Source organism: Arachis ipaensis, chromosome B1 (assembly GCF_059453495.1).
Source record: "Arachis ipaensis isolate K30076 ecotype BB chromosome B1, ASM5945349v1, whole genome shotgun sequence".
NCBI classification, from domain to species: domain Eukaryota; kingdom Viridiplantae; phylum Streptophyta; class Magnoliopsida; order Fabales; family Fabaceae; genus Arachis; species Arachis ipaensis.
The window spans coordinates 52,286,074-52,313,428 of NC_142436.1; the positions used below are offsets into that span (position 1 = coordinate 52,286,074).

Consider the following 27,355-nt stretch of genomic DNA (forward strand, 5'->3'; position numbering starts at 1 on the left):
AATAAGACACTAACATAGATAAGCACTTAACATAAAGAAAACAAAAAACAGAAAATTTGAGAACAAGGAATGAGTCCACCTTAGTGATGGTGGCGTTTCCTTCTTGAGGAACCAATGATGTCCTTGAGCTCTTCTATGTCTCTTCCTTGTCTTTGTTGCTTCTCCCGCATTGCTCTTTGATCTTCTCTAATTTCATGGAGGATGATTGAGTGCTCTTGATGTTCCACCCTTAGTTGTCCCATGTTGGAACTCAGTTCTCCTTGGGAGGTGTTGATTTGCTCCCAAAAGTTCTGTGGAGGAAAGTGCATCCCTTGAGGCATCTCAGGGATTTCTTGGTGATGAACTTCTTCATGTGTCTCTTGAGATCCATGAATAGGCTCTCTTGTTTGCTCCATCCTTTTCTTAGTGATGGGCTTGTCCTCATCAATGAGGATATCTCCCTCTATGTCAATCCCAGCCGAATTGCATAGATGGCAAATGAGGTGAGGTAAAGCTAACCTTGCCATAGTGGAGGACTAGTCAGCCACCTTGTAGAGTTCTTGAGGTACAATCTCATGAACCTCCACCTCTTCTCCAATCATGATGCTATGGATCATGATGGCCCGGTCTATAGTAACTTCAGACCGGTTGCTAGTGGGAATGATTGAGCGTTGAATGAACTCCAACCATCCTCTAGCTACAGGCTTAAGGTCCAGTCTTCTCAGTTGAACCGGTTTGCCTTTTGAGTTAATCTTCCATTGGGCTCCTTCCACACATATGTCCATGAAAACTTGGTCCAACCTTTGATCAAAGTTGACTCTCCTTGTGTAGGGGCGTGCGTTTTCTTCCATCATTGGCAGGTTGAACGTCAACCTCACATTTTCCGGACTAAAATCTAAGTATTTCCCCCGAACCATGGTGAGATAATTCTTTGGGTTCGGGTCCTTACTTTGATCATGGTTCCTAGTGATCCATGCATTAGCATAGAACTCTTGAACCATTAGAATTCCGACTTGTTGAATGGGGTTTGTTAGAACTTCCCACCCTCTTCTTTGGATCTCATGTCGGATCTCCGGATACTCATTTTTCTTGAGTTTGAAAGGGACCTCGGGGATCACCTTCTTCTTGGCCACAACATCATAGAAGTGGTCTTGATGGGCTTTGGAGATGAATCTTTCCATCTCCCATGACTCGGATGTGGAAGCTTTTGTCTTCCCTTTCCCTTTTCTAGTGGATTCTCCGGTCTTAGGTGCCATCAATGGTAATAGAAAAACAAAAAGCTTTATACTTTTACCACACCAAACTTAGAATATTGCTCGCCCTCGAGCAAGAGAAGAAAGAAAAGATGAAGAAGAAGAAATGGAGGAGAGGGATAGAGGTTTGTGTTTCGGCCATTTAGGGTGGGTTTGGGTGGGAAAGTGATTTTGAATTTTAAAGGTAGGTGGAGTTTATGAGGTAGGTTTATGGAGAAGTGTGGATGGATGTGAGTGGTGAAGGGGTAGTTGGGAAGAGAGCTTGAGGTGATAGGTGAAGGGGTAATTGGGAAGAGAGCTTGAGGTGATTGGTGAAGGGTTTTGGGGAAGGGTGTTTATTGGGAAGAGAGGATGAATGAGAAGAGGGAAGAGTATGAGTGGAGGTAGGTGGGGATCCTGTGGGATCCACAGATGCTGAGATGATCCTGTGGGGTCCACAGATCTTGAGGTGTCAAGGAATTGCATCCCTGCACCAATTAGGCATGTAAAATGCCTTTGCATGCAATTCTGGCATTTAAATGACGAATCGGTGCTTGTTCTGGGCGTTCAATGCCCAGATGCAGCATGTTTCTGGCGTTGAACGCCAGTTTTATGCTTGTTTCTGGCGTTCAGCGCCAGCTTTCCTCAGTGTGCATTCCTGGCGTCTGAACGCCAGGATTCTGCTTGTTTTGGGCGTTCAACGCCAGATCCATGCTCTGTTCTGGCGTTGAACGCCAGCCAGATGCTCCTTACTGGCGTTTAAACGCCAGTAAGCCCTTCCTCCCGGGTGTGATTTTTCTTCTGCTGTTTTTGATTCTGTTTTTAATTTTTGTATTTATTTTGTGACTCCACATGATCATGAACTTAATAAAACATGAAAGAACAATAAAATAAAAATAAAATTAGATAAATAAAAATTGGGTTGCCTCCCAACAAGCGCTTCTTTAATGTCAATAGCTTGACAGTGGGCTCTCATGGAGCCACACAGGTGATCAGGTCAATTTTATAGACTCCCAACACCAAACTTAGAGTTTGGCTGAGGCCTCCCAACACCAAACTTAGAGTTTGACTGTGGGGGCTCTGGTTGACTCTGCAGTGAGAGAAGCTTTTCATGCTTCCTCTCCGTGGTTACAGAGAAAGATCCTTGAGTTTTAAACACAAGGTTATCCTCATTTAGTTGAAGGATCAATTCTCCTCTGTCCACATCAATCACAGCTCTTGCTGTGGCTAGGAAGGGTCTTCCAAGGATGATGGATTCATCCTCATCCTTCCCAGTATCTAGGATTATGAAATCAGCAGGGATGTAAAGGCCTTCAACCTTTACTAGCATGTCTTCTACGTGTCCATAAGCCTGTTTTCTAGAATTGTCTGCCATCTCTAATGAGATTCTAGCAGCTTGTACCTCAAAGATTTCCAGTTTCTCCATTACAGAGAGTGGCATGAGGTTTATTCCTGACCCAAGGTCACATAAAGCCTTCTCAAAGGTCATGGTGCCTATGGTACAAGGTATTAGGAACTTCCCAGGATCCTGTTTCTTCTGAGGCAATCTCAGTTGATCCAATGCATTTAGTTCATTGGTGAATAGGGGAGGTTCATCTCCCCAAGTCTGATTACCAAATAAATTGGCATTCAGCTTCATGATTGCACCAAGGAACTTGGCAACTTGCTCTTCAGTAACATCCTCATTCTCTTCAGAAGAGGAATACTCTTCAGAGCTCATGAATGGCATAAGGGGGTTCAATGGAATCTCTATGGTCTCTAAATGAGTCTCAGATTCCTTTGGTTTCTCAGAGAGAAACTCCTTCTTGATCACTAGACGTCCTAGGAGGTCTTCTTCACTGGGATTCACGTCCTCTTCCTCTCTTGTGGGTTTGGCCATGATGGTCAATTCAATGGCCTTGCACTCTCCTTTTGAATTTTCTTCTGTATTGCTTGGGAGAGCACTAGGAGGGGTTTCAATGATCTTCTTACTCAGCTGGCCCACTTGTGCCTCTAAATTTCTAATGGAGGACCTTGTTTCATTCATGAAACTCACAGTGGCCTTAGATAGATCAGAGACTAAGTTTGCTAAATTAGAGGTATTTTGTTCAGAGTTCTCTGTCTATTGCTGAGTGGATGATGGAAAAGGCTTGCTATTGCTAAACCTATTTCTTCCACCATTATTAAAGCCTTGTTGAGGCTTTTGTTGATCCTTCCATGAGAGATTTGGATGATTTCTCCATGAGGGGTTATAGGTGTTCCCATAAGGTTCACCCATATAATTTACCTCTGCTATTGCAAAGTTCTCAGGATCATAGGCTTCTTCTTCAGAAGATGCCTCTTGAGTACTGTTGGATGCGGCTTGCATTCCATTCAGACTCTGAGAAATCATATTGACTTGCTGAGTCAATATTTTATTCTGAGCCAATATGGCATTCAGAGTATGAATTTCAGGAACTCCCTTCTTCTGAGGCGTCCCATTACTCACAGGATTCCTCTCAGAAGTGTACATGAACTGGTTATTAGCAACCATGTCAATGAGTTCTTGAGCTTCTGCAGGCGTTTTCTTTAGGTGAATGGATCCACCTGCAGAAGTATCCAATGACATCTTAGCTAATTCAGACAGACCATCATAGAATATATCCAGGATGGTCCACTCTGAACGCATGTCAGAAGGACACTTTTTGGTCAGTTGCTTGTATCTCTCCCAAGCTTCATAGAGGGATTCACCTTCTTTCTGTCTGAAGGTTTAAACATCCACTCTAAGCTTACTCAACTTTTGAGGACGAAAGAACTTCCGTGACCACCTTATCCCAAGATTTCAGGCTATCTTTGGGTTGAGAGTCCAACCACACTCTAGCTCTGTCTCTTACAGAAAATGGAAAAAGCATGAGCCTGTAGACTTCAGGATCAACTCCATTAGTCTTAACAGTATCACATATCTGCAAGAATTCAGTTAAGAACTGAAAAGGATCTTCAGATGGAAGTCCATGAAACTTGCAGTTCTGCTGCATCAGAGAAACTAATTGAGGTTTCAGCTCAAAATTGTTTGCTCCAATGGCAGGAATGGAGATGCTTCTTCCATGTAAATTGGAATTAGGTGCAGTAAAGTCACCAAGCATCCTCCTTGCATTATTATTATTTTCGGCTGCCATCTCCTCTTCCTGTTCGAAAATTCCTGTAAGGTTGTCTCTGGATTGTTGTATTTTAGCTTCTCTTAGTTTCCTCTTCAGAGTCCTTTCAGGTTCAGGGTCTGCTTCAACAAGAATGTTCTTGTCCTTGCTCCTGCTCATATGAAAAAAAGGGAAACAGAAAATAATAATAGGGATCCTTTTTACCACAGTATAGAGGTTCCCTTTTGTGAGTAGAAGAAAAGAAGAAAGAGAGTGAAGAAGAGAAGAATTCGAACTCAGAAGAGAAGAAGGGGTTCGAATTTTGGGTGAGGAGAAATGTTAGTAGACGAATAAATAAATAGAAGGAGATGAGAGGTGAGAGAATTTTTGAAAATTAAAAATTAAAATTTAAAGTTAAATTTCGAAAATAGTTTTTGAAAAAGGTTAGTAATTTTGAAAATTAGGAATGAAATAAAATTAAAATAAAAAATTAAAATAATTAGTTAATTAAAAAGAAATTTTGAAACAGAATGAGGTATTTTCAAAAATTAGAGAGGGATAGTTAGTTAGGTAGTTTTGAAAGAGATAAGAAACAAACAAAAAGTTAATTAGTTAGTTGAAATAAATTTTGAAAATCAATTTTTTTTAAAAGATAAGAAGATAAGAAGTTAGAAAAGATATTTGAAAAAGATATGATATGAAAAGTTATGATTAAAAAGATATGATTTTAAAAAAGATAAGATAAAAAGATATTTTTGAAAAGATATGATTGAAATTAGTTTTGAAAAAGATTTGATTTTTAAAATCACAATTAATGACTTGATTCACAAGAAATCACAAGATATGATTCTAGAACTTAAAGTTTGAATCTTTCTTAACAAGTAAGTAACAAACTTGAAATTTTTGAATCAAAACATTAATTGTTGATGATATTTTCGAAAATATGATATAAAATTAAGAAAAATATTTTTGGAAAATATTTTTTTAAAATTTTCGAAAATAAATAAGAAAAATGAAAAAGATATGATTTTTGAAAAAGATTTTGAAAAAGATAAGATTGAAGATTTGATTTGACTCATAAGAAATAACTAAATTTTAAAAATGTTTGAAAAAGTCAATCCAAATTTTCGAAATTTATGAGAGAAAAAAGGAAAGATATATATTTTTTATTTTTGAATTTTTAATAATGAAAGAGAAAAACAAAAAAAATGACTCACAACATGAAAATTAAGAATCAAAACACATGATGCATGCAAGAACACTATGAATGTCAAGATGAACACCAAGAACACTTTGAAGATCATGATGAACATCAAGAACATATTTTTGAAAAATTTTTGATGCAAAGAAAACATGCAAGACACCAAACTTAGAAATCTTTAATACTTGGACTCTAACAAACGAAAAATGCATATGCAAAACAAGAAAAGACACAAAATAAGAAAACATTAAGATCAAACAAGAAGACTACCAAGAACAACTTGAAGATCATGAAGAACACTATGAATGCATGAATTTTCGAAAAATGCATAAATTTTTAGAAAAAATGCAATTGACACCAAACTTAAAAATTGACTCAAGACTCAAACAAAAAACACAAAATATTTTTTTTATGATTTTATGATTTTTTTTGTATTTTCTTTTAAATTTTTTTCGAAAAACATATAGGAAAAAGAAAATAAGAAATTCAAAATTTTTAATAAGAATCCCAGGAATCTTTCAATGTTGGCCTAAAGCTCCAATTCAAGGGTTGGGCATGGCTTAATAGCCAGCCAGCTTTAGGATATAAATCAGGCGTGCAACAGCTGATATTCCAATTAACTTGCCTCTATGCTGATGGTTGGAAGCCACAGTCCAAAAGAATTAGACATGGCTTTACAGCCAGCCAGGCTTCAACATGCTTCATGAAACACTAGAATTCATTCTTAAAAATTTAGAATAATTTTCGAAAACAGATGAGAAATTTTTTTTGAAAGATTTTTGAAAAATTTTTGAAAATAAAACAAAAAGAAAATTACCTAATCTGAGCAACAAGATGAATTGTCGGTTGTCCAAACTCGAACAATCTCTGGCAACGGCGCAAAAAACTTGGTGTTGTTGCTGGATCAAACTTGGCACTGATGTTACCGGACCAAAAACTTGCTGAAAACTCGAACAATCTCTGGCAACGGCGCCAAAAACTTGGTGCACGAAATTGTGATCCCTGGTGATGGCTCCAAAAACTTGGTGCTCTAATCTTAATTCATGATTTGTCACAACTTCGATACAACTAACCAGCAAGTGCACTGGGTTGTCCAAGTAATAAAACCTTACGTGAGTAAGGGTCAATCCCACGGAGATTGTCGGCTTGAAGCAAGCTATGGTCACCTTGTAAATCTCAGTTAGGCGGATATCAAATGGTTATGGAGTTTTCGAATAATAATAATAAATAAACAGAAAATAAAGATAGAAATACTTATGTAAATTATTGGTGAGAATTTCAGATAAGTGTATAGAGATGCTTTCGTTCCTCTGAACCTCTGCTTTCCTGCTGTCTTCATCCAACCAATCCTACTCCTTTCTATGGCAAGCTTTATATAGGGCATCACCGTTGTCAATGGCTACATCCCATCCTCTCTGTGAAAAAGGTCCAAATGCTCTGTCACGGCACGGCTAATCATCTAGAGGTTCTCGATCATACTGGAATAGGGTTCACCCTCCTTTTGCATCTGTCACTACGCCCAGCGCTCGCGAGTTTGAAGTTCGTCACAGCCATCCCTTCCCAGATCCTACTCGGAATACCACAGACAAGGTTTAGACTTTCCGGATCTCAGGAATGGCCATCCATGGGTTCTAACTTATACCACGAAGATTCTAATATCTTGGACTCGGTCCCCTGTATTAGATATCTAAGAGATACTCATTCTAGCTTGTTTGCATGTAGAACGGAAGTGTTTCTCAGGCACGCGTTCATAAGTGAGAATGATAATGAGCGTCACATAATCATCACATTCATCATGTTCTTGGGTGCGAATGGATATCTTAGAAGCGGAATAAGTTGAATTGAATATAAAATAGTAGTACTTTGTATTAAATCATGAGGAACAGCAGAGCTCCACACCTTAATCTATGGAGTGCAGAAACTCTACCGTTGAAAAATACATAAGTGAAAGGTTCAGGCATGGCCGGATGGCCAGCCCCCATGATCTAAGAACTAGACGTCCCAGGATGATCCGAAGATCAAAAGGTAATCAAAAGATTAAAATACAATAGTAAAAAGTCCTATTTATACTAGACTAGCTACTAGGGTTTACAGAAGTAAGTAATTGATGCAGAAATCCACTTTCGGGGCCCACTTGGTGTGTGCTTGGGCTGAGCTTGAAGTTTAGACGTGGAGAGGTCATTCTTGGAGTTGAATGCCAAGTTGTAACGTGTTTTTGGCGTTCAACTCTGGTTCGTGATGTGTTTCTGGCGTTTAACTCCAGACTGCAGCGTAGAACTGGCGTTCAACGCCCTTTTGCATCGCCTAAACTTGGGCAAAGTACGGACTATTATATATTGCTGGAAAGCCCTGGATGTCTACTTTCCAACGCCGTTGAGAGCGCACCATTTGGAGTTCTGTAGCTCCAGAAAATCCACTTTGAGTGCAGGGAGGTTAGAATCCAACAGCATCAGCAGTCCTTCTTCAACCTCTGAATCTGATTTTTGCTCAAGTCCCTCAATTTCAGCTAGAAAATACCTGAAATCACAGAAAAGCACACAAACTCATTGTAAAGTCCAGAAATATGAATTTAACATAAAAACTAATAAAAAGATCCCTAAAAGTAACTAGATCCCACTAAAAACATACTTAAAACAATGCCAAAAAGCGTATAAATTATCCGCTCATCACAATACCAAACTTAAATTGTTGCTTATCCCCCAACAACTGAAAATCAAATAAGATAAAAAGAAGAGAATATACTATAAATTCCAAAATATCAATGAAACATAGCCCCAGTCAGATGAGCAGAACTTGTAGCTTTTTGCCTCTTGAATAGTTTTGGCATCTCACTTTATCCATTGAGGTTCAGAATGATTGGCATCTATAGGAACTCAGAGTTCAGATAGTGTTATTGATTCTCCTAGTTCAGTATGTTGATTCTTAAACACAGCTACTTTATGAGTCTTGGCCGTGGCCCTAAGCACTTTGTTTTCCAGTATTACCACCGGATACATAAATGCCATAGACACATAACTGGGTGAACCTTTTCAGATTGTGACTCAGCTTTGCTAAAGTCCCCAATTAGAGGTGTCCAGGGTTCTTAAGCACACTCTGTTTTTGCTTTGGACCTTGACTTTAACCGCTCAGTCTCAAGTTTTCACTTGACACCTTCACGTCACAAGCACATGGTTAGGGATAGCTTGGTTTAGCCGCTTAGGCCAGGATTTTATTCTTTTAGGCCCTCCTATCCACTGATGCTCAAAGCCTTGGAATCCTTTTTATTACCCTTGCCTTTTGGTTTTAAGGGTTACTGGCTTTTTGCTCTTGCCTTTTAGTTTTAAGAGCTTTTGGCTTTTTCTGCTTGCTTTTTCTTTTTCTATTTTTTATCTTTTTTTTTGCCATTTTTTTTCTGCAAGCTTTTTATTCACTGCTTTTTCTTGCTTCAAGAATCATTTTTATGATTTTTCAGATTATCAAATAATTTTTCTCCTTGTCATCATTCTTTCAAGAGCCAACATATTTAACATTCATAAACAACAACTTCAAAAGACATATGCACTGTTCAAGCATTCATTCAGAAAACAAAAAGTATTGTCACCACATCAATATAATTAAACTAAGTTCAAGGATAAATTCGAAACTCATGCACTTCTTGTTCTTTTGAATTAAAAACATTTTTCATTTAAGAGAGGTGATGGATTCATAGGACTTTCATAACTTTAAGACAAGGTTACTAAATACTAATGATCATGTAATAAGACACTAACATAGATAAGCACTTAACATAAAGAAAACAAAAAAAAGAAAATTTGAGAACAAGGAATGAGTCCACCTTAGTGATGGTGGCGTTTCCTTCTTGAGGAACCAATAATGTCCTTGAGCTCTTCTGTGTCTCTTCCTTGTCTTTGTTGCTCCTCCCTCATTGCTCTTTGATCTTCTCTAATTTCATGGAGGATGATTGAGTGCTCTTGATGTTCCACCCTTAGTTGTCCCATGCTGGAACTCAGTTCTCCTAGGGAGGTGTTGATTTGCTCCCAAAAGTTCTGTGGAGGAAAGTGCATCCCTTGAGGCATCTCAGGGATTTCTTAGTGATGAGCTTCTTCATGTGTCTCTTGAGATCCATGAATAGGCTCTCTTGTTTGCTCCATCCTTTTTTTAGTGATGGGCTTGTCCTCATCAATGAGGATATCTCCCTCTATGTCAATCCCAGCCGAATTGCATAGATGGCAAATGAGGTGAGGAAAAGCTAACCTTGCCATAGTGGAGGACTTGTCAGCCACCTTGTAGAGTTCTTGAGGTATAATCTCATGTACCTCCACCTCTTCTCCAATCATGATGCTATGGATCATGATGGCCCGGTCTATAGTAACTTCAGACCGGTTGCTAGTAGGAATGATTGAGCGTTGAATGAACTCTAACCATCCTCTAGCTACAGGCTTAAGGTCCAGTCTTCTCAGTTGAACCGGTTTGCCTTTTGAGTCAATCTTCCATTGGGCTCCTTCCACACATATGTCCATGAGGACTTGGTCCAACCTTTGATCAAAGTTGACTCTCCTTGTGTAGGGGCTTGCGTTTTCTTCCATCATTGGCAAGTTGAACGTCAACCTTACATTTTCCGGACTAAAATCTAAGTATTTCCCCCGAACCATAGTGAAATAATTCTTTGGGTTCGGGTTCTTACTTTGATCATGGTTCCTAGTGATCCATGCATTAGCATAGAACTCTTGAACCATTAGAATTCCGACTTGTTGGATGGGGTTTGTTAGAACTTCCCACCCTCTTCTTTGGATCTCATGTCGGATCTCCGGATACTCATTTTTCTTGAGTTTGAAAGGGACTTCGGGGATCACCTTCTTCTTGGCCACAACATCATAGAAGTGGTCTTGATGGGCTTTGGAGATGAATCTTTCCATCTCCCATGACTCAGATGTGGAAGCTTTTGTCTTCCCTTTCCCTTTTCTAGAGGATTCTCCGGTCTTAGGTGCCATCAATGGTAATAGAAAAACAAAAAGCTTTATGCTTTTACCACACCAAACTTAGAATATTGCTCGCCCTCGAGCAAGAGAAGAAAGAAAAGATGAAGAAGAAGAAATAGAGGAGAGGGAGAGAGGTTTGTGTTTCGGCCATTTAGGGTGGGTTTGGGTGGGAAAGTGATTTTGAATTTTAAAGGTAGGTGGGGTTTATGAGGTAGGTTTATGGAGAAGAGTGGATGGATGTGAGTGGTGAAGGGGTAGTTGGGAAGAGAGCTTGAGGTGATAGGTGAAGGGGTAATTGGGAAGAGAGCTTGAGGTGATTGGTGAAGGGTTTTGGGGAAGGGTATTTATTGGGAAGAGAGGATGAATGAGAAGAGGGAAGAGTATGAGTGGAGGTAGGTGGGGATCTTGTGGGGTCCACAGATGTTGAGATGATCCTGTGGGGTCCACAGATCTTGAGGTGTCAAGGAATTGCATCCCTGCACCAATTAGGCATGTAAAATGCCTTTGCATGCAATTCTGGCGTTTAAACGCCGAATTGGTGCTTGTTCTGGGCGTTCAACGCCCAGATGCAGTATGTTTCTGGCGTTGAACGCCAGATCTATGCTTGTTTCTGGCGTTCAGCACCAGCTTTCCTCAGTGTGCACTCCTGGCGTCTGAACGCCAGGATTCTGCTTGTTTTGGGTGTTCAACGCCAGATCCATGCTCTGTTCTGGCGTTGAACGCCAGCCAGATGCTCCTTACTGGCATTTAAATGCCAGTAAGCCCTTCTTCCAGGGTGTAATTTTTCTTCTGCTGTTTTTGATTCTGTTTTTAATTTTTGTATTTATTTTGTGACTCCACATGATCATGAACCTAATAAAACATGAAAGAACAATAAAATAAAAATAAAATTAGATAAATAAAAATTGGGTTGCCTCCCAACAAGCGCTTCTTTAATGTCAATAGCTTGACAGTGGGCTCTCATGGAGCCACACAGGTGATCAGGTCAATTTTATAGACTCCCAACACCAAACTTAGAGTTTGACTGTGGGGGATCTGGTTGACTTTGCAGTGAGAGAAGCTTTTCATGCTTCCTCTTCATGGTTACAGAGAGAGATTCTTGAGTTTTAAACACAAGGTTATCCTTATTTAGTTGAAGGATCAATTCTCCCTTGTCCACATCAATCACAGCTCTTGCTGTGGCTAGGAAGGGTCTTCCAAGGATGATGGATTCATCCTCATCCTTCCCAGTATCTAGGATTATGAAATCAGCAGGGATGTAAAGGCCTTCAACCTTTACTAGCATGTCTTCAACGTGTCCATAAGCCTGTTTTCTGGAATTGTCTGCCATCTCTAATGAGATTCTAGCAGCTTGTACCTCAAAGATTCCCAGTTTCTCCATTACAGAGAGTGGCATGAGGTTTATTCCTGACCCAAGGTCACATAGAGCCTTCTCAAAGGTCATGGTGCCTATGGTACAAGGTATTAGGAACTTCCCAGGATCCTGTTTCTTCTGAGGCAATCTCAGTTGATCCAATGCATTTTGTTCATTGGTGAATAGGGGAGGTTCATTTCCCCAAGTCTGATTACCAAATAAATTGGCATTCAGCTTCATGATTGCACCAAGGAACTTGGCAACTTGCTCTTCAGTAACATCCTCATTCTCTTCAGAAGAGGAATACTCTTCAGAGCTCATGAATGGCATAAGGGGGTTCAATGGAATCTCTATGGTCTCTAAATGAGTCTCAGATTCCTTTGGTTCCTCAGAGAGAAACTCCTTATTGATCACTGGACGTCCCAGTAGGTCTTCGTTACTGGGATTCACGTCCTCTTCCTCTCTTGTGGGTTCGGCTATGATGGTCAATTCAATGGCCTTGCACTCTCCTTTTGGATTTTCTTCTGTATTGCTTGGGAGAGCACTATGAGGGGTTTCAATGATCTTCTTACTCAGCTGGCCCACTTGTGCCTCCAAATTTCTAATGGAGGACCTTGTTTCATTCATGAAACTCATAGTGGCCTTAGATAGATCAGAGACTAAGTTTGCTAAATTAGAGGTATTTTGTTCAGAGTTCTCTGTCTGTTGCTGAGTGGATGATGGAAAAGGCTTGCTATTGCTAAACCTATTTCTTCCACCATTATTAAAGCCTTGTTGAGGCTTTTGTTGATCCTTCCATGAGAGATTTGGATGATTTCTCCATGAGGGGTTATAGGTGTTCCCATAAGGTTCACCCATATAATTTACCTCTGCTATTGTAGGGTTCTCAAGATCATAGGCTTCTTCTTCAGAAGATGCCTCTTGAGTACTGTTGGATGCGGCTTGCATTCCATTCAGACTCTGAGAAATCATATTGACTTGCTGAGTTAATATTTTATTCTGAGCCAATATGGCATTCAGAGTATCAATTTCAAGAACTCCCTTCTTCTGAGGCGTCCCATTACTCACAGGATTCCTCCCAGAAGTGTACATGAACTGGTTATTAGCAACCATGTCAATGAGTTCTTGAGCTTCTGTAGGCGTTTTCTTTAGGTGAATGGATCCACCTACAGAAGTATCCAATGACATCTTAGCTAATTCAGACAGACCATCATAGAATATATCCAGGATGGTCCACTCTGAAAGCATGTCAGAAGGATACTTTTTGGTCAGTTGCTTGTATCTCTCCCAAGCTTCATAGAGGGATTCACCTTCTTTCTGTCTGAAGGTTTGAACATCCACTCTAAGCTTACTCAGCTTTTGAGGAGGAAAGAACTTGGTTAAGAAAGCTGTGACCAGCTTATCCCAAGAGTTCAGGCTATCTTTGGGTTGAGAGTCCAACCACACTCTAGCTCTGTCTCTTACAGAAAATGGGAAAAGTATGAGCCTGTAGACTTCAGGATCTACTCCATTAGTCTTAACAGTATCACGTATTTGCAAGAATTCAGTTAAGAACTGAAAAGGATCTTCAGATGGAAGTCCATGAAACTTGCAGTTCTGCTGCATCAGAGAAACTAATTGAGGTTTCAGCTCAAAATTGTTTGCTCCAATGGCAGGAATGGAGATGCTTCTTCCATGTAAATTAGAATTAGGTGCAGTAAAGTCACCAAGCATCCTCCTTGCATTATTATTATTTTCGGCTGCCATCTCCTCTTCCTATTCGAAAATTCCTGTAAGGTTGTCTCTGGATTGTTGTATTTTAGCTTCTCTTAGTTTCTTCTTCAGAGTCCTTTCAGGTTCAGGGTCTGCTTCAACAAGAATGTTCTTGTCCTTGCTCCTACTCATATGAAAAAGAGGGGAACAGAAAATAATAATAGGGATCCTTTTTACCACAGTATAGAGGTTCCCTTGTGTGAGTAGAAGAAAAGAAGAAAGAGAGTGAAGAAGAGAAAAATTCGAACTCAGAAGAGAAGAAGGGGTTCGAATTTTGGGTAAGGAGAAATGTTAGTAGACGAATGAATAAATAGAAGGAGATGAGAGGTGAGAGGATTTTCGAAAATTAAAAATTAAAATTTAAAGTTAAATTTCGGAAATAGTTTTTGAAAAAGGTTAGTAATTTTTGAAAATTAGGAAAGAAATAAAATTAGAATAAAAAATTAAAATAATTAGTTAATTAAAAAGAAATTTTGAAAAAGAGGGAGGTATTTTCAAAAATTAGAGAGGGATAGTTAGTTAGGTAGTTTTGAAAGAGATAAGAAACAATTTTGAAAATCAATTTTTTTTTAAAAGATAAGAAGATAAAAAGTTAGAAAAGATATTTGAAAAAGATATGATATGAAAAGTTATGATTAAAAAGATATGATTTTGAAAAAGATAAGATAAAAAGATATTTTTGAAAAGATATGATTGAAATTAGTTTTGAAAAAGATTTGATTTTTAAAATCACAATTAATGACTTGATTCACAAGAAATCACAAGATATGATTCTAGAACTTAAAGTTTGAATCTTTCTTAACAAGTAAGTAACAAACTTGAAATTTTTGAATCAAAACATTAATTGTTGATGATATTTTCGAAAATATGATATAAAATTAAGAAAAAGATTTTTGAAAAATATTTTTTAAAATTTTCGAAAATAAATAAGAAAAATGAAAAAGATATGATTTTTGAAAAAGATTTTGAAAAAGATAAGATTGAAGATTTGATTTGACTCATAAGAAACAACTAAATTTTAAAAATGTTTGAAAAAGTCAATCCAAATTTTCGAAATTTATGAGAGAAAAAAGGAAAGATATTTTTTTTATTTTTGAATTTTTAATGATGAAAGAGAAAAACAAAAAAAATGACTCACAACATGAAAATTATGAATCAAAACACATGATGCATGCAAGAACACTATGAATGTCAAGATGAACACCAAGAACACTTTGAAGATCATGATGAACATCAAGAACATATTTTTGAAAAATTTTTTATGCAAAGAAAACATGCAAGAAACCAAACTTAGAAATCTTTAATGCTTGGACTCTAACAAACGAAAAATGCGTATGCAAAACAAGAAAAGACACAAAATAAGAAAACATTAAGATCAAACAAGAAGACTTACCAAGAACAACTTGAAGATCATGAAGAACACTATGAATGCATGAATTTTCGAAAAATGCATAAATTTTTAGAAAAAATGCAATTGACACCAAACTTAAAAATTGACTCAAGACTCAAACAAAAAACACAAAATATTTTTTTTTATGATTTTATGATTTTTTTTTGTATTTTCTTTTAAATTTTTTTCGAAAACATATAGGAAAAAGAAAATAAGAAATTTAAAATTTTTAATAAGAATCCCAGGAATCTTTCAATGTTGGCCTAAAGCTCCAATCCAAGGGTTGGGCATGGCTTAATAGCCAGCCAGCTTTAGGATATAAATCAGGCATGCAACAGCTGATATTCCAATTAACTTGCCTCTATGCTGATGGTTGGAAGCCACAGTCCAAAAGAATTAGACATGGCTTTACAGCCAGCCAGGCTTCAACATGCTTCATGAAACACTAGAATTCATTCTTAAAAATTTAGAATAATTTTCGAAAACAGATGAGAAATTTTTTTTGAAAGATTTTTGAAAAATTTTTGAAAATAAAACAAAAAGAAAATTACCTAATCTGAGCAACAAGATGAACCGTCAGTTGTCCAAACTCGAACAATCTCTGGCAACGGCGCAAAAAACTTGGTGTTGTTGCTGGATCAAACTTGGCACTGATGTTACCGGACCAAAAACTTGCCGAAAACTCGAACAGCCTCTGGCAACGGCGCCAAAAACTTGGTGCACGAAATTGTGATCCCTGGTGATGGCTCCAAAAACTTGGTGCTCTAATCTTAATTCATGATTTGTCACAACTTCGATACAACTAACCAGCAAGTGCACTGGGTCGTCCAAGTAATAAAACCTTATGTGAGTAAGGGTCGATCCCACGGAGATTGTCGGCTTGAAGCAAGCTATGGTCACCTTGTAAATCTCAGTTAGGCGGATATCAAATGGTTATGGAGTTTTCGAATAATAATAATAAATAAACAGAAAATAAAGATAGAAATACTTATGTAAATTATTGGTGAGAATTTCAGATAAGCGTATAGAGATGCTTTCGTTCCTCTGAACCTCTGCTTTCCTGCTGTCTTCATCCAACCAATCCTACTCCTTTCCATGGCAAGCTTTATATAGGGCATCACCGTTGTCAATGGCTACATCCCATCCTCTCTGTGAAAAAGGTCCAAATGCTCTGTCATGGCACGACTAATCATCTGGAGGTTCTCGATCATACTGGAATAGGGTTCACCCTCCTTTTGAGTCTGTCACTACACCGATCGCTCGCGAGTTTGAAGTTCGTCACAACCATCCCTTCCCAGATCCTACTCGGAATACCACAGACAAGGTTTAGACTTTTCGGATCTCAAGAATGGCCATCCATGGGTTCTAACTTATACCACGAAGATTCTAATATCTCGAACTCGGTCCCCTGTATTAGATATCTAAGAGATACTCATTCTAGCTTGTTTGCATGTAGAACGGAAGTGTTTGTCAGGCACGCATTCATAAGTGAGAATGATGATGAGCGTCACATAATCATCACATTCATCATGTTCTTGGGTGCGAATGGATATCTTAGAATCGGAATAAGTTGAATTGAATATAAAACAGTAGTACTTTGCATTAAATCATGAGGAACAGCAGAGCTCCACACCTTAATCTATGGAGTGCAGAAACTCTACCCTTGAAAAATACATAAGTGAAAGGTTCAGGCATGGCCGAATGGCCAGCCCCCATGATCTAAGAACTAGACATCCCAAGATGATCCGAAGATCAAAAGGTAATCAAAAGATTAAAATACAATAGTAAAAGGTCCTATTTATACTAGACTAGCTACTAGGGTTTACAGAAGTAAGTAATTGATGCAGAAATCCACTTCCGGGGCCCATTTGGTGTGTGCTTGGGCTGAGCTTGAAGTTTACACGCGGAGAGGTCATTCTTGGAGTTGAACACCAAGTTGTAACGTGTTTTTGGCGTTCAACTCTGGTTCGTGACGTGTTTCTGGCGTTTAACTCCAGACTGCAGCGTAGAACTGGCGTTCAACGCCCTTTTGTGTCATCTAAACTTGAGCAAAGTATGTACTATTATATATTTCTGGAAAGCCCTGGATGTCTACTTTCCAACGCCGTTGCGAGCACACCATGTGGAGTTATGTAGCTCCAGAAAATCCACTTTGAGTGCAGGAAGGTCAGAATCCAACAGCATCAGCTGTCCTTCTTCAACCTCTGAATCTGATTTTTGCTCAAGTCCCTCAATTTCAGCCAGAAAATACTTGAAATCACAGAAAAACACACAAACTCATAGTAAAGTCCAGAAATGTGAATTTAACATAAAAACTAATAAAAACATCCCTAAAAGTAACTAGATCCTACTAAAAACAATGCCAAAAAGCGTATAAATTATGCGCTCATCAGACGGCTAATCCACGACTTCGTTGGGGACTCCTCGAGACACCAATTAAACCGAGGTATGGGGAGATTAGGGTCTCTGTGGTAGAGGCTAGAACCCAAAGGCGCATCATTCTCTGATCCGGAAGATCCGACCTTGTCTGTGGCGTTTTGAGTAGGATCATTAAGGAGAATGGACTGCAGGAGCTTCACCCTCAATCAGAATGGATCCACACTAACCCTGGGGTTCTGATCTGGAGGAGCATTGGCGACCTCTCAACCGGCGACAATCACATACAACCTGCCATAGAAGAAATCATTCACAATTGAAGAAGACAGTAATACCAGAGTTAATCCAGAAGGACAAAGCATTTCCAAGCCTTAACCATCTTCTTATCATTGTAAACAAGTCAACCTAGTTCAGATCTCATTATTCCATTTATGCAATTAAACAACTTACCAATATCTCTTACTCACTTGACTAAGATCTGCAAGATAACCATAGCTTACTTCAAACCACAATCCTCGTGGGATCGATCCTGCCTCGCTCAGGTATTACTTGGACGACCCAGTGCACTTGCTGGTTCATTTGTATGAAGTGTGGGGATTCGTGCACCAACATCTTTGTGGTTCCAGGATGAATAGAGAATCTGCTCGTATGAGCCTCTGTCAACAACTCTTGTCTCAAACTCCCAACGTCCGGCACACAAATCCTCCCCTTATATCTCCATACACCTTCTTCATCCTTGGTGACCTCTCCTTGCCTTTTTTTTCGAATCAGCTGTAACATTCTCTGAAGCTCTTGCTCATTCTGTTGGACCCTCTGAATTTCAATCCTGAATGTACTTGAGATGTGCAACTGATTCAAATAAGCCTTCTGATGCACGGAAACTTGTCTCTCAACAAATTTCCCTCGGCAAGTATACCGAATTGTCGTCAAGTAAAAACTCACAATAGAGTGAGGTCGAATCCCACAAGGATTGATTGGTCAAGCAACTTTAATTAGAGGAATGTTCTAGTTGAGCTAAGCAAAAATTGAATTGAGGAATTGCAGAAAATTAAATGGCGAGAAAGTAAATAACAGAAAATATAAATGCTGGAAGTAAATGGCAGAATGTAAATGGCATAAAGTAAATTGCAGAATCTTAAATGGGGATTTGGGAAGATGAGCAGAAAAGTAAATGGCAGAAAATAAAGAGAATAGGTAAGATCAGAAATGGGGGATTCATTGGGCTTAGGAGATGTTGCATTCTCCGGATCAAGTTTATTCTCATCTCTTCCTCAATCAATGCATTCATTGATCTCCTTGGCAACCCAATCTCTTTAAGCTTGAACAATTGCCCAATTCCTTGATTTAATTGCTCATGGGAAGAGATGAAGTATGGTCACTGGTTATACCACATGCATTCCCAAACCAAAGTATTGGTAGGATTATATGTCACTATATTCATCCAAACCCCAATTTGGTCCAGCATGAGAAAGCAATTCTAGCATGATGTCCTTATTCCTCTTCCAAGGTTTCGAGGAGATCCAATTATGGAGAGCTTCTCTTCCAAGATAGCTAACCAATTGGATGAAGAACGAAAGCTTTCTAGTAAAATCAAGAGAAAAGAAAGATAAAGAAGAATGAAAACTATTATTGATCCATCAAATTACAACAGAGCTCCCTAACCCAATGAAAAGGGGTTTAGTTGTTCATAGCTCTGGAAATGGAAAGTAAAAATGAAAAGTACATTCTGAAAAATAACTAGAAGTTGCAGAGAAAGTAAAATATACAGAGTATAGTTCTCAAGTTTCAGATCCCCTTTTCAATTCAAAACTAACCCTATATATACTCCTCTTCAGATCTTCTAGTTAGCTCTTCAAGTCTTGGATATGGGCCTTTGATCTTCAGTTGAAGCAGTTACAGTCTCTAGTGGGCTTAGCTTTGCTTGCAAAGAAAGTGTGAGTTAGGCATGATAGGAAGTTAGTTAGGACGTTAGTGGCGTTAACGTTAAGTGTAAATTTGGGTTCGAGAGCGTTAGTGACGATAACTTTGTCACTAACGTTCCAAACTAAATGATCCACGTTAACTTCAACGTTAGTGGCACTAACGTGACCACTAACGTGGCCTCTTAGCACTTCGCAAACGTTATTGGCACTCACCTTTACCAATAACGTTGCTTCTTATCCATTTCTTCCACGTTAATAGTCCACATTAGTGTAACTAACGTGGCCCTTAACGTGGGCATGCCCAAGCTTCGAGAACGTTAGTGACAATCACCTTTGTCACTAAAGTTTCAAAGTGCCACTCTTTCCCACGTTAGTGTAACTAACGTGGGTATGCTTGCCATCTCCAACATTAGTGACAAAGGTGAGTGTCACTAACATTGGCCTATCATTCATTGCTCCATGTTACCCTTCACGTTAGTGGTCTTAACGTGACCACTAACGTAGGTAATCTAACCTTGGCCTAGCGTTAGTGACAAAGGTGAGTATCGCTAACGCTTGCGATCCCTCTTTACTCCACGTTAATTGGATTAACGTGGCTCTTAACGTGGCTTAGTGTGGCGTTAGTGGTGATCACTTTCACCACTAACGTTGGAGCTTCCCTTCCTTCCACGTTAGTTCCCATGTTAGTGTAACTAACGTGGCAACTAACGTGGGCTATGATGGCATTCGAGGGCGTTATTAGTGGTAACTTTTTCCACTAACGTTGCAAGCTTGCTCCATTTCCACGTTAGTGGTCACGTTAGTGAGACTAACGTGGCTCCTAACGTGGCTCTTCTTTGCTCCCTTTGTCCTGAAATCAAACAAACAAGGTGCATCAAAGCTTTGTTTCAAGTCATGAGATCATGCATCATCCATATTATCATTCAATTCATGAATAATTCTCATGAAATCATGTAAAGTTCACAATGTTTGCTTGAATCAAGATGTAAGTGTATATTTACCCAAAACTTGCTTATTTACTAAAAAATTGCATGAAACTATCCTAAAAGAGTAAAGAAAAAGGTCAGTGAAACTGGCCAAAATGCCCTGGCATCACAACACCAAACTTAAAGCTTGCTTGTCCCTAAGCAAGTACTGAAACATAAGAATGATGAATGAAAACAAGAGAAGCAAGTTCTTATTACAGAAGTAAAGTTCTTTGGTTATGGGGTTTCATGCATAGCAACTTAGGTTCATTCCTTTACTGGTTTTCAGGTTCCTATCATGCTCTTGAATACTTGCTTGATTGCATCCTATGAGATCCTTATTCCTTGATATCCCCCTTCTTTTCAGGGTTTATTGCATTTCTTAGGCTAAGTGCTCTGTGAGGGGGTGACTCTTTAAAATAAGCTTTCAGCCAACACTCCCGAACCAGTTGGTTCAAGGTGCTAGGTGTTGAAACACCCCTAAGGACTTACTTCCTCAAGTCTCTCTCCCCCATACATGCACACCACAAGCATATGGTTTGTTATTTTCTTTCCTTGAGGCCTTGGTGTCCAGCACCTCTTTGGATTACTAAGTGTTCTGTAGCAAGGTTGCTCTTGATAGTGGATTTTCAGTTGATAATCCCGGATTAGTTAACCTAAGTTACCAAGTGATGAAGCTCTCCTAAGAACTTATTCATCCAAGCAGATCCTTGGTACAAGAATACCACAAACACATCCCTCAAGATTTAAACCCTTGGTGCCTAGCCTTATTTCTTATTCTTTTTCTTTCTTTTTCCCATTCTCACTGTTCTTTTTCTTTTTCTTATTAGGATCTTGTTATTGAACTAGTCTCATAGAATATGCTTCAAGCATAGGATTCAGAACATGTAGTTGCCTGTGTACCTTGTTGGTGAACCAACTTAGCTAATCAATGACTACACCACCAACATTAAGAACTTACTCCACAAGATGAACCCCACTCTGGTTTTTCATAACATTTTCTTTTATTTAACTTAAAGGACAAGCATACATTTAAGCAAGATGAAAATGACAAGAGGGAACTTAGACTAGCACACATATGCTTAGGCAAAGAAAATAAACACTAAATTCTAGTAACTTAAAGCAGATTGAATTAAGTAACAACACAACCTTTTGGTGGTGACTTCTAGCTCTCCCTTTATTGTCATCATCCATAGCTTTTGCATCCTTCTTCGTTTCCTTGGATGATGGTGCACCATTTTTTTTTTTGAAGATTGATTGAATTCCTACAAAGTTATTGGAAGTTTCTTGTTCCCAAAGCACTTGAGAAATAGTTAGCATGCATGTATGCTCGTGAATTTCTGAACTTAATTTGGTGTGTGAACAACAAACTTAGTTCCTTGCCTAATGCAACAGCTCAGATACATGCTGAGAACCTCATGTGCTTTTATTAAGAAAACGACTATGAACTAGACACTAAACTATTGTTAAGTAGTTTCCCTGATTGGTTGGAGCTAGTAGCTTGTCATTGAAAGGGGTGTAGTGTGATTCTAACTGAAGTTTTTGGTGGGACACCAAACTTAGAATTACGTATTCACCATTGGATTATTTTGGTGTGGAACACCAAACTCAGCTCTTCACAATACAGGGAAAACTACTTGTAATCTTTATTGAAATACTCATGAAAAGAAAACTACCTTGGGTTGGGTTGCCTCCCAACGAAGCGCTCTTTTAGCGTCGCTAGCTTGACGATTATTTCTCCCTTAGTTGAGATGATACTTCATTTTGGGGCTCTCCCCCATGTTGCCCATGTAGTGCTTGAGCTTTTGTCCGTTCACAGTGAAAGTCCTCTTTATGTCCTTCTTGAGTGCTTGAGCCCCCATTTCCTTTGCGCTTTCCGATAAACTTTTTCCAGAAGCCAGCATCTTCCATCTTCTTCTTCAATGTTTCCTTCTGTTGTTTCACCTTCCCTTCTTCTTGCTCTGTTAGGTCTTTTTGGACTGTATCATATCTTGGGATCACCGAGTGCAAGTTATGCATATGTCCAGCCCTATAGGTCAACTTGGCCTGAGTGTTTATGTTGAATTCTTCCCTGTGTAGTTGCCGTCCTTCATTAAGCACGCTGAACTCGTTGAAGGCTTTCATCTAAGCTAGCTGAAGTTGGTTGAGTTCTTGGAGGCGTTTATCTTGATGCTCTTGCCTTTCAGTCACTTGATTGATGGCTTGAGTGAGTTGGGAGTAGTGTTCCTGTTGCTGTTCCATTTGTTGTTTCTGCCACTCTCCTTGTTGATTCATCCAATTAACAAGTAGTTCTTCCTGATGATCCATCCTTTGGGATTGAAAGTATAGTTTTTGCTCTTGTCCTTCCATATATCTCCTTGCCAAATCCTCAATGGCTCCTTGAATGTGAACCAAATTTATGTTGGTTGGATCGTATTGCTCTTCTTGCTGGTATTCTATTTGTTGAGGTTCTTCTTGTGATATTCTTTTCCTTATCTGAGGCCTTCTCTGTTGTTGAGCAGGTGCTACATATGTTATGCGCTGAAGCGTAACTAACCTTCCAGGGTTTATCCAATTTGGATTGCTATCTTCGAAGACTACCTTGTCTTTCATACATAGTTTTAGGATGGTACTGGGGTACCAAAGCCGAGCACTTGGATCAATCTTTTCGGTTGCTTCTTGGATCCCCTCAGCTATAATTTCATGTACATTGATGTCTCCACCCCTCATGATGCAATGTACCATAGTAGCTCGAGCAATGTTGACCTCAGAATTGTTTGAGGCTGGAAGGATAGATCTTCTCACGAGCTCAAACCATCCCTTGGCTTCTGGGATGAGATCTCCTCTTCTAATGAACCATGTCCTCTTATCCGAATACCTTTCCCAATCTGATCCTATAACACACATATCGTTCACAATTTCTTCAAGCTCATCATTGTCGGGGCCATTACTTATTCTTGCTTGATAACTGGGCTTGTCAGAGGGTTTTGATCTCAGATGAAGAGTCCTCATTATGGCATTGGGACTGAAGTCCACCTCTATTCCTCTCACATAGCTACTGAAGGTAGGGGCCTTGGTGGTATCTTCTCTGGCCACATTGGCATAGAACTCCTTGATGAGATTTACATTTATCTTTGTGTCTGGGTTCGTGAGCTCTTGCCAACCCCTTTGTTCAATATTCTCTTTAATTTATGGGCATTCATCATCGTTGAACTGGAATATCAATTCTGGCAGTATTTTCTTGTGCTTTATCCGTTCAAATTGAAGCTCATGGAAGGCGGTCTTGAACCTCCCTTCATCAAAAGGGATGCTCTCCACCGATTCCTTTCCCTTTCGCCTCTTGGAGCTTGATGATGCCATGAGTAGAAGTTAGAACGTGAAGGTGTTAAGAATTATGGATTGATGATGGAATTCGGCTGGTTAAGATAGGGTGTAGTTATGGGATTGTGTTTGGATGAAGGAAGAAGTGTTGGGTGTGTGTGTTCGAAAGATAAAAGAATGAAATGAAAGGGCATTTGAATATAGAGGGGTATATAGTGGGGGTTATTTATATAGGAAGATGATGGGTGATTGAAAGGTGTGGATTGATGGTAAGAACCAATGGTGGACAGTTGGGGTTTGGCATGAAATGAGCACCAGGATCACTACTTTTATGATGGAGTTGGTTCGGTTTTCAAGGGGTTCATTCTTCCAATGTTGCATGGCAACATTTCCCAATGCATTCCCTTTGAAGTCATGTGTATAAACCCCCTTGTGAAGTGGCCGAACCCTCTTCTTCATTTGTCCCATCAATTCCATCCAATCTTCCCTTCATTTCTCCTACAGGATAAAAGGAATATAATTAATGAGTTGTGGATAGTGGCGGCAAGAATTACAAAGTGGAATAACTACTTTTTAATTTTTTTTTGTTTTTAACTAACTAAGTGCTATTCATGAATACAACCCAACTGACTGATTAATTGTCCATGTATGCAACATTGGTGACACCAAACTTAGTTTGTGGCCATGTGGTGTAAAAAGAGTTGTTCAAGACTCTAAGAGTAACACAATATGAATTGCATTTATGTCCTCTTAGTGTGCCTTGAAAACCAAACTTGTTGTTCACTATATGTTGCATATAAGGATTCATTTAAGTGTCTGTCGAAGTTGATTTGGAATTCATGAACCTTGCTTTATTAACTACTTTAAACATCCTAAAAAGAAACTGAAAGGATATAAAACATATAAAACACGGGTTGTCTCCCATGAAGCACTTCTTTAATGTCATTAGCTTGACGTTTTGCTTTTGTCAGGGTGGTTGGTAATGCTTCAAATCTTCCCCTATCGCAGTGAATCTATCTCCGTTGACTTCATTAAAAACCTCCACATGTTCCAAGGAGAGAATTCTACTAATGGTGAAAACTTTAGGCAGCTGAGATGGAATGGTGGGTAGATGAGGTGGAATAGCTGGGAAATGAGCAGAGATTACTTTATCCCCTGGAGAGAAGTCCTCTGTAGGGATTTTCTTGTTCCTCCATCCCCTTGGTGCCTTCTTCCTTGCTTCTTTCAATGCTCTCCTGCTCCTTGTGGCTTCTTTTCCAAGGGAGATTTTGTTGCTGGTCTCATATGACTCTGGTGGGTTTAGCTCCTCTTGGGTTTCCTTTAGCTGTTGTGCCTTCTGCTTGTGTTGTTCGTCAACCAAAGGGATTCCCAGGGTTATTGTTTGTGCTTCAGTGCTTGTTTCTTCCACCAGTGCCTTATTGTGATCTCCCCTTGATTCCTTGTTTTCTTGATCTGCTTCTTGTGAGGGTTTGAAGACATTGAAGGTAAGTTGTTCATCATGTATCCTCAATATTAGCTCTCCTCACTCCACATCTATAAGTGCCCTGGCTGTGGCCAGGAATGGTTTTCCCAATATGATTGAATGAAGGTAACTCTCTTCCATCTCCAAGATGACAAAGTCTATGGGCAGAAAGTAGTTCCCAACCTTTACCAACACGTTTTCAACCACTCCTACTGCTTGTTTTTGAGTTTTGTCAGTTAGCTTGATGACTACGTCTGTGGGTATTAGCTCATTGATCTGAAGCTTCTTCATGAGGGATAGAGGCATTAGGTTGATGCTTGCTTCCAGGTCACAGAGTCCTTTATCAATCCTTGTTTCTCCTATAGCACAAGGGATGTGAAAACTCCCTGGGTCCTTCCTTTTTATAGGCAACTCTGTTTGAATGAGAGTACTGCACTCCTTATTCATCACTATTGTTTGCCCTCCTTGAGTGAACTTTTCTTGGTTAGCAGCTCTTTCATACACTTAATGTATGAGGGTATTTGTTGGAGAACTTTGATGAATGGTATGTTTACATGGAGAGATGCAAACATGTCGAGGAACTTTGAGTACACTCTCTTTTCTACACCATCCTTGAGTCTTTGGGGAAACGGTGAATAGGGGTTCAGAATCTCCTTCTGTGTGGTTTTGATTTCTTGGTTACCCTCTTCTTGCTTCTCTATTGAAATATCTCTAGAGTGTTCTAAGGGTTTGTTTAGCTTTTCCTCAGTCCCCTTATCACTTATAGTGACCATTTTGCATTCTTCCCATTTTACTTTCTTTGCTTCACCTCTCGGATTTTTCTCTGTGTCACTTGGGAAGCTGTCAGTAGGTTTGGGAATCTTCTCAGAGAGGTATCCCACTTAAAATTCCAGCCTCTTGATGGTGTCTCCCTGGTTTTTGATATTGGCTCGCACCTCCTCCTTGAATACCTTGTTGTCTTGGATTTCCTTGCATATGCCTTCAAGTAGAGTCTCAATCTTTGAGAGTCTATCTTCGGATGGTGATGGTGGGTTGAGATTGGAGGGATGAGAAGGGCCATTTTGGTTTTGATATGGATGTTGGGAGGTATTGTTGGATGGGTGCTGATATGATCTCTGTGTGAAATGTTGGTGAGTTACATTGTGGTTGGGATTGTGACGTTTCTGATCTTGGCCTTGATCCTGTAGATTTTCCTACCCAAAGTTTGGGTGATTCTTCCAACCAGGATTATAAGTTTTGGAGTATGGATCATGGGTCTGCCTAGGTGAGTTTCCAATATAGTTGGCTTGTTCCCGGTCACCTTCTTCCTCTGTGTTTGCTCCCTCTTGAGCTGCTGATGATGTGTTGACTGCTGCCACTTGGTTACTTTCCATCTTCTTGGTAAGGTTAGCCAGCTGCTTGGTGATCATCTTGTTTTGAGCCAGCAGCGCATCCATGTTATTCAGCTCCATTACTCCTCGACTGTTGCCCTTTTCAGAAGTATAGAAGTAGTCATTCTCAGCTACAGTCTCGATGACATCTATGGCTTCTTCAATAGTCTTCTTCTTGTTCAGAGATCCCCTGGATGAGTGGTCTATTGCCTTCTTTGATTCATAAGAAAGACCCTCATAGAAAATGTGTAACTGCATCCATTCATTGAACATATCTGGCGGGCACCTTCTTGTTAAGTCTTTAAACCTCTTCCATGCTTCATAGAGAGTTTCACCATCTTGTTGCCTGAAGGTTTACACCTCAGCTCTCAAGCTGTTGATTCTTTGAGGAGGATAGAATCTCGTCAAGAATTTGTTTACCACATCTTCCCAGGTTGTTAAACTCTCCTTCGGAAAAGACTCCAGCCATTTGGATGCCTTATCCTTGAGTGAAAAGGGAAACAGAAGCAGCCTATAAGTGTCAGGATGAACACCATTAGACTTCATAGTATCACATATCCTTTGGAAGGTGGTAAGATGTTGATTGTGGTCTTCTTGGGCACTTCCTCTGAATGCACAGTTGTTCTAGACTAGGGTGATGAGCTGGGGTTTTAGTTCAAAATTATTGGCATGTATGGTTGGCTTTTGGATGCTACTTCCACAGTTTTCTGGGTTTGGATTGATATAAGAGCCAAGAACTCTTCTCTCTTGCCCAGCTTGATTCACTGGACCTTCTCTGGCATGGTTGTGAGCCTCTTTTTCATGGTGGTTCTCCATATTCTCCTCCATATCTGGTTCAAAATACTCTTCCTCTTCCTCAGTACCAACGACTCTCTTCACTCTTGCTTCCCTCCTTAGTCTAAGGAAGGTCCTCTCAGGTTCAGAATCACAGGAAGTTGAAGCCCCGCTTCTTCTACCTGTCATACAACCAACAAAGAAAAAAGCAAGAAAGGAAATGAATGA

At 39.4% G+C, this 27,355-nt stretch overlaps 1 protein-coding gene and 3 non-coding genes across 4 annotated transcripts in view; 3 read left to right on the top strand and 1 right to left on the bottom strand.

The window, feature by feature from the left end:
- The window catches only part of LOC148576561 (uncharacterized), a 39,043-nt gene extending 16,698 nt beyond the window's left edge, over nt 1-22,345 (bottom strand). Inside the window, exons 1-2 of the mRNA XM_088502754.1 lie at nt 22,039-22,345; nt 11,631-13,318 (exon numbers count right to left, since the gene is read on the bottom strand). Of these exons, the coding sequence (XP_088358880.1) occupies nt 11,631-13,318; nt 22,039-22,345 (1,995 nt within the window). The remainder of the gene's footprint in view (nt 1-11,630; nt 13,319-22,038) is intronic.
- On the top strand, nt 3,857-3,960 carry LOC148576562 (small nucleolar RNA R71). The gene has a single exon (XR_015902800.1). It is a non-coding gene; the product is annotated as a small nucleolar RNA R71 (small nucleolar RNA).
- On the top strand, nt 13,059-13,166 carry LOC148576563 (small nucleolar RNA R71). The gene has a single exon (XR_015904049.1). It is a non-coding gene; the product is annotated as a small nucleolar RNA R71 (small nucleolar RNA).
- A 4,276-nt stretch (nt 22,346-26,621) lies between the features above and the next one.
- Nucleotides 26,622-26,728, top strand: LOC148576564 (small nucleolar RNA R71). The gene has a single exon (XR_015902852.1). It is a non-coding gene; the product is annotated as a small nucleolar RNA R71 (small nucleolar RNA).
- The last annotated feature ends 627 nt before the right edge of the window (nt 26,729-27,355 follow it).